The sequence below is a fragment of the Chiloscyllium plagiosum genome, unplaced genomic scaffold, assembly GCF_037043375.1.
Source record: "Chiloscyllium plagiosum isolate Xiang-an unplaced genomic scaffold, Cpla_swu_hap1 HiC_scaffold_38, whole genome shotgun sequence".
Classification (NCBI taxonomy): Eukaryota; Metazoa; Chordata; class Chondrichthyes; order Orectolobiformes; family Hemiscylliidae; genus Chiloscyllium; species Chiloscyllium plagiosum.
Window position 1 is genome coordinate 27,717,176 of NW_028270176.1, and position 11,413 is coordinate 27,728,588.

Consider the following 11,413-nt stretch of genomic DNA (forward strand, 5'->3'; position numbering starts at 1 on the left):
TTTGGTTTTAATAATCAAAGTAAAATTTATTAACCAGAACAAATGATGATAAAATAGAATAAACCAATACTTTTACATATGTCACAACATGTAAAACTTCGAACACAGTGAAAGTATAATCTCACTCAACACAAAATACCAATGCAAAACACTTAATTACAGTATTGAGAAACATCCTGTGTGCAGTGCTCAAATCAAAGAAAAGTCTCCTAATGTATCAATATGCTTAAGTTATCTGTGACTTCAACTCTAAGTCTAAAAAAAGCTGATAACATTTTCCTGGAGCTTTCAAGTGCCTGTGATTAATTACTCTTAGTTTAAAATAACTTCAGGGCATTATCCAAACATTTGTGGTCTTGGATTTTCAATAAATTTCCTAAACTAAGGTAGTCTGTTTTTACAGTCGTCTCTCCTCTATTATGCTGTTTTATACAACCATCTTCAGCCTAGGACTTATGACTGGAGATTGACTAGTAGTTCAATTATCAAAACTTTCACCGATGCACAGAATAATCAATATGTTATCCATTCAAAATCCAACCTTGGACTAAATTATATTGAAACTATGTATAAATAATGCAATGAACATCACAAAATCTATCCATACTGACAGAAAGTTGCAACATAAAGGGACTTGAGGTACTTGCAGACAAAACATAGAAAGCTGGCCCTTATTTCAAAGGGGTTGGAGCATCAGATTAGGGAAGTATTACTTCACCTGTTCAAGGTGCTGATGAGACTGCACCTGGAGGAGTGTGAGCAGTTTTGGATCCCTTATTTAAGAGAGTGTGTAATTTCGTTGGAAGCAATTCAACAAAGGTTCATGAAGATGATCCCTGGCATGGAGGGATTGTCTCATGAGAAAGGCTAAACAGATTGTGTCTCTACTCACTGAAGTTTAGAAGAAAGAGAAGTGATCTAATTGAAATGTAGAGACTTCTTAAAGGGCTTGACAAGATAAATGCTGAGAGGATGTTTCTCCTCATGGGAGAATCTCGAACCAGAGGGCACAGTCTCAGACTGAAGGGATGTGAAATGTAAGAGTGAAATAATCAGGAATTTCTTCTGTCAGAGGATTATGGGTGCGAACGCCCTTGAACCTTGACACAGGGCTAACATCTCCACACTGATCCTCCGAAGAGTAACCCTCCCAGGCCTATCTCACAGCCCTAGTACTGTACATTTACCCTGACTGATGCACCGATTCTACACATCCCTGAACACTATGCACAATTTAACATTGCTAATTCACCTAACCTGCTCATCTTTGCATTGAGCACCCTGAGGAAACCCACCAGACATGCAGAGAATGTGCAAACTCCACTTCACAAAGACATTTGCCTGAGGCTGGAATCATACACTGGTCCCTGACTCTGTGAGGCAACATGCTAACTGCTGAGCCACTGTACAACATGATTAGTAAGTTTGAAGATGACACAAAAATAGGTGTCATGGACAGTGAGGAAGATTATCAAAAAGTAGGTATCATGGACAGTGAGAAAAATTGCAGCAGGACCTTGATCAGCCGAGAAATGGCAATAGAGTTTCATATAGATAAGTGTGAAGTCTTGCATTTTGTAAAGTCAAATCCAGGTAGGAGTTGCACGGTGAATGATAGGGCTTAAAAGAGTGTTGTGGAACAGAGCGAACTTGGAGTTCAGGTGCATGGTTCTATCAAAGTGGAGTCATTGGTAGAGAGCTCAGTGATGAAAGCTTTTGGCACATTGAGTATAGACATTGTACAGCACTTGGGTATTGTGTTCAGTTTTGGTCACTTTGCTGTCAGGAGGATGTTATTAAATGGAAAGTTAAAAATCACACAACACCAGGTTATAGTCCAACAGGTTTAATTGGAAGCACACTAGCTTTCGGAGCGACGCTCCTTCATCTCGTGATAGTGGAGGGCTCGATCGTAACACAGAATTTTATAGCAAAAATTTACAGTGTGATGTAACTGAAATTATACATTGAAAAATTGATTGTCTGTTAAGCCTTTCATCTGTTAGAATACAGTGATAGTTTCACTTCTTTCATGTGTAAATCACAAAACCTTCTTTAAAGTTGCATTCTCGGGTTAGCTGTTAACAATAGTGATAGCTAGACAATATGTTGAAGGTGTTGGCCCCCTGTGTTCGCTGTCTATGCCATGATGTTTAGATTGATTCTAATCTAAAGAGTGAGATAACGGAGTTTTACATAAATTCATGCAGTTTTTGAGCTCAACCTTGTGTTGTGTGATTTTTAACTTTGTACACCCCAGTCCAACACCAGCATCTCCAAATCATTAAATGGAAAGAGTGCAGAAGAAATTTACAGGGATATTGCCAGGACTCAAGGGTCTGAGTTATAGGGAGAGGTTGGGCAAGCTAGCACTTTTTGTTTTAGATAGTAGGAGGCAGAGGGGGTGATATTACAGAAGGACAGAAAATCATGAGAGGCATGGATGGGGTAATGCACTCAGTCTTTTTCCCAAGGTTGGGAAATTGAGAACTACAGGGCATCAGTTAAAGGTTAGACAGGAAAGAATAAAAGAGGGGCAACTACTTTACACAGTGGGTGGTATTGTTAATGTTAGTGAGCTGCCAGCGGAAGTGGTTGAGGCGGGTACATTAACAGCATTTAAAAGGCATTTGGACAAATACTTGGATAGGAAATGATTAGAAGGATATGGGCCAAATGCAGGAAAATGGGGTTAGCATGGGTGGACATTTTGGTTAGCATGAACCAGTTTGGGCCAAAGGGTCTGTCTCTATGCTGAAGGATGATGAATCTAAGGTATCTAACAAAAGCTTTGGTCCAAACATTTGGGTGTTTTCGGAAGAAGAATTGCAGAAGTTCGATGAGAAAACTGGGAAACCCATATTTTTGGGTAAATCTATCCTCTCTTCTATTTTTAGATTAGATTCCCTACAGCATGGAAACAGGCCATTCAGCCCAATCAGTCCACACTGACCCTCCGGACAGTAATCCACCCAGACCCATTCCCCTACCCTATATTTACACCTGACTGATGCACCTAACACTATGGGCAATTTAGCATGGCCAATTCACCTGTTCTGCATATCTTTGGACTGTGGGAGGAAACCGGAGCACCCGGAGGAAACCCACGCAGACACAGGGAGAATGTGCAAACTCCATACAGAGAGTGGCCCAAGGAGGGAATCGAACCTAGGACCCTGGCACTGTGAGGCAGCAATGCTAACTACCATGCTGCCCTTCTAAAATCCCTCCCCATCTCCTTTGAAATGTTGACACAATTATCTTGTACAGTATGCATAGCATGCATTGTAATTTTGTAATGGATAGAGGTATGCCCTGTCATTCTGACACATTTTTGTTCTGCTTCTCAACCTGTGTTCATGCAACAATTTGAACTGACGTTTGGTCAGTTAAGTATTCACTTGTTATGTTCCAGATTTGTTAACTGTGCCAGAAAGGAAGAGGAGCAGAATCTTGTAGCCTTTCAGCACCATGGCAAAATTTATTACAGAACCTGCAAGCGTGTTCCTCCTCGGTGCGAGCTGCTGGTCTGGTATGGTGACGAATATGCCAAGGAGCTTGGAATCAAATGGACAGCAATGTGGATGATGAAACAAAATCCAAAAGGTAAGGATTCTGTCCAAAATTGAGAACTTAATAAAATTAGCCATTTTCTGTTTGTTTTAATATCAACATTGTTTGATAAATTGCCACATAATAGAATTGTTAGTTGAATAGAAATCCTTGTAGTGAAGGAGGAGTGGCAACATGAACATAAAATAGGTTTAAGTATCAGGAAGTAAAGAATAATTCTGGATGGAATGTCTGCTTATTAGATGGTTATAATCTGGTTCATTCCAGTGGACAGTACTGGACCTCCTGCTGATTCTATGTATTAATGACCTGTTTTTGGATACCTGATCGTATTTGCAGCTGCCAAAACTTGAAAATATAGTAAATAGTGAAGAGGAGCGTGGAGGACCACCGGAAGATGCAGATCGACATACAGTGGGAAGACACAGCAGATGAAATTCAATTCAGAGTAGTGTGAGGAGTGATTATGTAAATTCAGTGGCATTGATTAAAAGTTGATGCATGAAGAGGAATCTGGAGATTCACATAACTCAGAAAGGCATTTAATACATCGATAAGGACTTACTGACGTGACACAAATGCGCTTTGAGAAACCTTTATAAATGGCCTTTTTGACTTCAGATGGAATGCTGTTTCAAATTCTGGGCATCTCGATTTGGAAAAAAATGACAATGTGCTGAGGCATGTTCAGTGGAGATTTACCAGAACAGATTCAAAATGGGAGACTTCAGTTGCGTAATGTCAAATGGAAGGCGTGAATGTTTTCCATGTTGTGCCTTGAAGGTTTCGGAGATGTTCATTAAAGATGTTTAACTTATTTGATTTTGTGATAAAGCAGCTAAGGATAGAATTATATTAACTGGTTTAAAAAAAAATTCACCAGAGAACACAGATAATTGACTGTTTGATCTTTGTGTTTACCATAGAGCACAGAGAGTGATGAAGATTAGGTTCAGCTAAATTATGTTTATACTGCAAAAGGTCCTCTCTGGACTGGAGGTCTGGTGGTATTGTTCCTCATTTCTTCTTGGTCGGAGTTGGGAGGTCATGTTGTGGCTGTACAGAACATTGGTTGGACCAGTTTTGGAATGTTGCATGCAATTCTGGTATCCTTCCTCATAGAGTCATAGAGATGTACAGCATGGAAACAGACCCTTCGGTCGAACTCGTCCATGCCGACCAGATATCCCAACTCAATCTAGTCCCACCTGCCAGCACCTGGCCATATGCCTCCAAACCCTTCCTATTCATATACCCATCCAAATGCCTTTTAAATGTTGCAATTGTACCAGCCTCCACCACTTCCTCTGGCAGCACATTTTATATACATACCACCCTCTGCATGAAAACATTGCCCCTTAGGTCTCTTTTATATCTTTCCCCTCTCACCCTAAACCTATGCCCTCTAGTTCTGGACACTCCGACCCCAGGAAAAAGACTTTGCCTCTTTACCCTATCCATGCCCCTCATAATTTTGTAAACCTCTATAAGGTCACCTCTCAGCCTCTGACACTCCAGGGAAAACAGCCCCAGCCTGTTTAGCCTCTCCCTGTAGCTCAAATCCTCCAACCCTGGCAACATTCTTGTAATTCTTTTCTGAACCTTTTCAAGTTTCACAACATCTTTCCAATAGGAAGGAGACCAGAATTGCACGCAATATTCCAACAGTGGCCTAACCAATGTCCTGTTCCTATCAGAAGGATGTTGTGAAACTTGAAAGGGAACAGAAAAGATTTACAAGGACTAGAAGATTTGTGCTATAGGGAGAGGCTAAATTGGCTGGGGCTGTTTTCCCTGAATTGTCAGAGGCTGAGGGGGTGGCCTTTAGAGGTTTATAAAATCATGAGGGGCATGGATAGGATAAATAGACAAAGTATTTTCCCTGCGGTGGAGCAAGTCCAGAACTAGAGTGGCATAGGTTTAGGGTGAGAGGGGAAAGATATAAAAGAGACCTAAGGGGCAACTTTTTCACACAGAGGGTGGTATGTATATGGAATGAGCTGCCAGAGGAAGTAGTGGAGGCTAATAAAAGTGCAGCATTTAAAAGGCATCTGGATGGGTATATGAATAAGAAGGGTGTAGAGGGATATGGGCCGGGTGCTGGCAGTTGGGACTGGATTGAGTTGGGATATCTGGTCAGCATGGATGAGTTGGACTGAAGGGTCTGTTTCCATGCTGTACGTCTCTATGACTTTATTCCCTTTCCTGATTCCCCTAGAGAATGACATGTTGATGTGTCAGTCCTTCTCAGGTCTTGTCATAGAATCATACAATACAGAAGAGGCTGTTCAGCCTATCAAGTCTGTGCTAACAAATCAACTCTCAATTTATACTAGTCCCACTTTGCAGCACAATGCCCTTTGCCTTGACTGTTGTGACACTCCAAGTGCTTATCCAAGTAGTCTTTAAAGGTTGTGAGGTTCTTTGCCTCAATTATCCACCCAGACAGTGCATTCCAGAGCCCCACCACTCACTGGGTAAAAAAATGTTTTTCTGAAATCTTCTCAAAACTTCCTGCCTTTCACCTTTATAATGTGGGCCCTTCTTATTGACTCTGTTGTTGTCTCTGAGTCGCAGACTGTTTACACATTGAAGTAGGTACTGAATTCAGGAACTGTTTTCTTAAAATCATCCTGATACTTCCAAGTAAAGAAAGAAAGGCAATCTTGGCAGAGGTTTGGATGTATTTGGGATGTCCCAAATTTCTCTAGCCCTGAAATATTGCCATTTGAAGCATACTGACTGTCATTGAGACAAACAGAACAGTTTCCACACAGCAAAGCTCCAGCAATGGTAATGAGATGACTGATCTGATCATCTGACTGGGTGATGTTGCTCAGTGGATAAATATTGGTCACAACACTGACAAAACATCCTGCTCTTCTTCACTTGGAGCCATGTGATTGTTGTCTGCCTTAACACACGGGCAGGGACTTGGTTTGAAAGATGGTACCTCTGAGAGTGCTGCCCTCCAAGTGCACTGGTGCAGTGTTTGTCTGGGTTATAAGCACCACATCTCTAGAACTGGACATGAACCCACAAACTTGGCTCAGAAACCAGAATGCTATATCATGACTCAAAGCTGGTAAAGATTGTCATAAAATTCAAAAATACCAACCCTTTCACCACAGCTCATTGTTGAATTTTACTTCCAAAAGAAGCTTCTAAATGTTTCATTTACACTGACAACTTCATTCTCTTTCAGGAGGAGAGGAAGATGAGTGTTATCCTTGCCCTCACTGCAATGTTGCATTTACCACTGCCAGTTTTCTTCAGAAGCATATCAGAAGACATCCTGTATCATGTGGTCAGGTTTCAGCAGGACAGTCTACTCCTTTCAATAAAAATGATCGTATGCATCAACAAAATCAGGAGGGATTATTTACAGAATCCATCCAGAATAGAGAATTTACTAAATCAGATGAAAATCACTTGCAGCAAGAAATCCACAAAGAAGAACGACTGCACAAATGTACTGACCATGGTAAGAATTTCCCATTGTCTGGGATCTACCAGCGAACCCATTTGGGAGAGAGGGTACATAAATATCCTGACTGTGGAAAGAGTTTCACATGGTCTGGGAACATCCATTGTCACCAGCGGACCCACACAGGAGAAAGGCCGTATAAATGTACTGACTGTGGAAAGAGTTTCACACGATCTGATAGCCTCCATTGTCACCAGCGGACCCACACAGGAGTGAGGCCGTATAAATGTACTGACTGTGGAAAGAGTTTCACACGGTCTGGGGACCTCCATTGTCACCAGCGGACCCACACAGGAGTGAGGCCGTATAAATGTACTGACTGTGGAAAGAGTTTCACACAGGCTCGGAACCTCCATTGTCACCAGCGGACCCACACAGGAGTGAGGCCGTATAAATGTACTGACTGTGGAAAGAGTTTCACACGGTCTGGGGATCTCCATTGTCACCAGCGGACCCATACAGGAGAGAGGCCGTATAAATGTACTGACTGTGGAAAGAGTTTCACACACGCTTCGAACCTCCATCGTCACCAGCAGACCCACACAGGAGAGAGGCCGTATAAATGTACTGACTGTGGAAAGAGTTTCACACAGGCTGGACATCTCCATTGTCACCAGCGGACCCACACAGGAGAAAGGCCGTATAAATGTACTGACTGTGGAAAGAGTTTCACACAGGCTTCGACCCTCCATCGTCACCAGCGGACCCACACAGGAGTGAGGCCGTATAAATGTACTGACTGTGGAAAGAGTTTCACACAGACTCGGAACCTCCATTGTCACCAGCGGACCCACACAGGAGTGAGGCCGTATAAATGTACTGACTGTGGAAAGAGTTTCACACGGTCTGGGGACCTCCATTGTCACCAGCGGACCCATACAGGAGAGAGGCCATATAAATGTACTGACTGTGGAAAGAGTTTCACACACGCTTCGAACCTCCATCATCACCAGCAGACCCACACAGGAGAGAGGCCGTATAAATGTACTGACTGTGGAAAGAGTTTCACACAGGCTGGACATCTCCATTGTCACCAGCGGACCCACACAGGAGAAAGGCCGTATAAATGTACTGACTGTGGAAAGAGTTTCACACAGGCTTCGACCCTCCATCGTCACCAGCGGACCCACACAGGAGAAAGGCCGTATAAATGTCCTGACTGTGGAAAGAGTTTCACACGATCTGATAGCCTCCATTGTCACCAGTGGACCCACACAGGAGAGAGGCCGTATAAATGTACTGACTGTGGAAAGAGTTTCACACAGACTCGGAACCTCCATTGTCACCAGCGGACCCACACAGGAGAAAGGCCGTATAAATGTACTGACTGTGGAAAGAGCTTCACACGGTCTGGGGACCTCCATTCTCACAAGCGGACCCACACAGGAGAGAGGCCGTATAAATGTACTGACTGTGGAAAGAGTTTCACACGGTCTGGATATCTCCATTCTCACCAGCGGACCCACACAAGAGAGAGGCCATATAAATGTACTGACTGTGGAAAGAGTTTCACATGGTCTGGACATCTCCATTCTCACCAGCGGACCCACACAGGAGAGAGGCCGTATAAATGTACTGACTGTGGAAAGAGTTTCACACGGTCTGGATATCTCCATTCTCACCAGCGGACCCACACAGGAGAGAGGCCGTATAAATGTACTGACTGTGGAAAGAGTTTCACACGGTCTGGATATCTCCATTCTCACCAGCGGACCCACTCAGGAGTGAGGCCGTATAAATGTACTGACTGTGGAAAGAGTTTCACACGGTCTGGACATCTCCATTCTCACCAGCGGACCCACACAGGAGAAAGGCCGTATAAATGTACTGACTGTGGAAAGAGTTTCACACGATCTGATAGCCTCCATTATCACCAGCGGACCCACTCAGGAGTGAGGCCGTATAAATGTACTGACTGTGGAAAGAGTTTCACACGGTCTGGGGATCTCCATTGTCACCAGCGGACCCACACAGGAGAAAGGCCGTATAAATGTACTGACTGTGGAAAGAGTTTCACACGATCTGATAGCCTCCATTGTCACCAACGGACCCACACAGGAGTGAGGCCGTATAAATGTACTGACTGTGGAAAGAGTTTCACACGATCTGATAGCCTCCATTGTCACCAACGGACCCACACAGGAGTGAGGCCGTATAAATGTACTGACTGTGGAAAGAGTTTCACACAGACTCGGAACCTCCATTCTCACAAGCGGACCCACACAGGAGAAAGGCTGTATAAATGTACTGACTGTGGAAAGAGTTTCACACAGTCTGGGGACCTCCATTCTCACCAGCGGACCCACACAAGAGAGAAGCCGTATAAATGTACTGACTGTGGAAAGAGTTTCACATGGTCTGGGTACCTCCATTCTCACAAGCGGACCCACACAGGAGAAAGGCTGCATAAATGTACTGACTGTGGAAAGAGTTTCACACAGGCTTCGAACCTCCATCGTCACCAGCAGACCCACACAGGAGCGAGGCCGTATAAATGTCCTGACTGTGGGGAGACCTTTGTTTATCTCTATCAGTTGATAGCTCACACGTGTTATAAAACCTGCCGACATTGTGGAAATGACTTTAAAAATTCAGCAACTTTTAAAGCTCACCTGAGAAACTGTTTTGAATCCTGATATAGCAAATGATAAATAATTTGCTGTTTTGCTTGCTTTCAATATTTATTTTTCCGTTTTAACTGATTAAAGTGATTAAAGAGTGTGTTTCATCTTTGTCCCATCGACAGATTCATTACAGGGACAGTGAAAGGTCACTGATTATTGTTTTTTTTTTGCTGTTTGGTTGCATTGGTGACTGAAAATATAACCACTTTACTGTTGCCAGTCCCCACATGAACCTTCCCCTTGGACTGTATGCCTGAGAGAAAAGGCAGTTACAATTGTACTTAATCTCCTACATGTGTATTCTGCCATATGCAGACAAGTTTGAATTTTATTACACTTTCTGTCATTTGGAAGTTGAGATGTTTTATGACATACTCTTAAGAATTTTTGAAATAAAGTGTATTGTTGGAAAAAATACAATAAAAGTGTTCTTTTTCATTTGTGGGAAATTCGTTCTTCTGGTAGGAGTATTTTGGGTGAGGATAAAGTCTAATTCCTTCCTTTCATCCATTCTCCTTGCCTACCTTTTTTTTTCCTGGTCCTATCCTCTTCCCTTTTTCCATTGCCATCAAATGCCTTATCCTCCCATTAACCTATCAGCCTTTCTGTATCTCAACAGAATTTTGAGATTTTGGACACCTCCTCATACAACTTGATCCTACCACACTCGTGTGGGTTTTCTATACTGCCCATTACACTGGGTGGGATGAACAATTTAAAGGTATTAGTCTTGCTAACACTCAACATTGTGGAGACCTGCCTCTCAGCTAACTGAGGGAAACCCACCCCTCCAAACCACAATTCCAGAGCTGAGAAGGGTGTGTTGGGTCCAGGTGTGAAATGGAGGGGTTTTTGGAAACAACAATTACAGCTACCTTGCTGAACAGATATACAGCTTTGAACTCATCTTACAATGCAACTTAAATGAGTTCTCTTTCAGAGATCTCTGTTTATGAACAGTGATTTTTTTTAAATGCCATAGTTGTTTGATCTTTTATTGTTCTGCAAGGTATCCATGACAATATCTCCTTAATGATTTGAAAGCATATCAGGAAGTGGTTTCCTAGCAAATTGATGATTTTTCCACTGATTTTAAACTTTCAAGCACCATTGTAATTTAAAGGATGCACTATTTAATGTAAAGATGAATTTATAATTCATGACCAAGTTCACCTGCAATCTGCTCATGGCATAAGTCAACTTCTTCAAACTATATTTGCCAATGTATGACTTAGCAGATGGTAAGGTAACACCAGTCTGTCTTCTCTTTATGCATAACAATGCCACTGGAGAGTCTTATTTCCTGTGTTCCCTTTTTTTGTTTGAGAATTCCAAAATTTATTCTCCACTTAGCTCTTCCTCCTTTCTTTTACCCTCACACAGCGACAGATAACTGGCCATCAGAATTTTGATAATTCTGATGCAAACATATGGGAATGCATTAATATCCAAACAACACTTCTTGCATTTGGGAGAGTGCAATACAAACCCAAAATCTCAACATACAAACATCTCCAATTAGTTTATGAACCCATATTATCAAAATGGTTTTGCATCAAAATGAAGTGGAACCAGTCAATGTCAAAATTCCACCTTGTCTGAAAAGCAGAATGTAACATTGGTGCCATACTAATGTCTGGCTATAATCATCTTTAAGAGTGAACCTACCCACTGATTGACATTCACTGGTGTTACTTTCACTGTATTTCCCAGCTTTAGCATCTCTGAG

The 11,413-nt window shown here is 42.4% G+C and overlaps 1 protein-coding gene across 1 annotated transcript in view; it reads left to right on the top strand.

The window, feature by feature from the left end:
* Nucleotides 1-9,696, top strand: part of LOC122544252 (uncharacterized) — a 32,834-nt gene extending 23,138 nt beyond the window's left edge. The window contains exons 9-10 of the mRNA XM_087980852.1: nt 3,416-3,606; nt 6,779-9,696. Coding sequence (XP_087836978.1) covers nt 3,416-3,606; nt 6,779-9,696 — 3,109 coding nt within the window. The remainder of the gene's footprint in view (nt 1-3,415; nt 3,607-6,778) is intronic.
* The last annotated feature ends 1,717 nt before the right edge of the window (nt 9,697-11,413 follow it).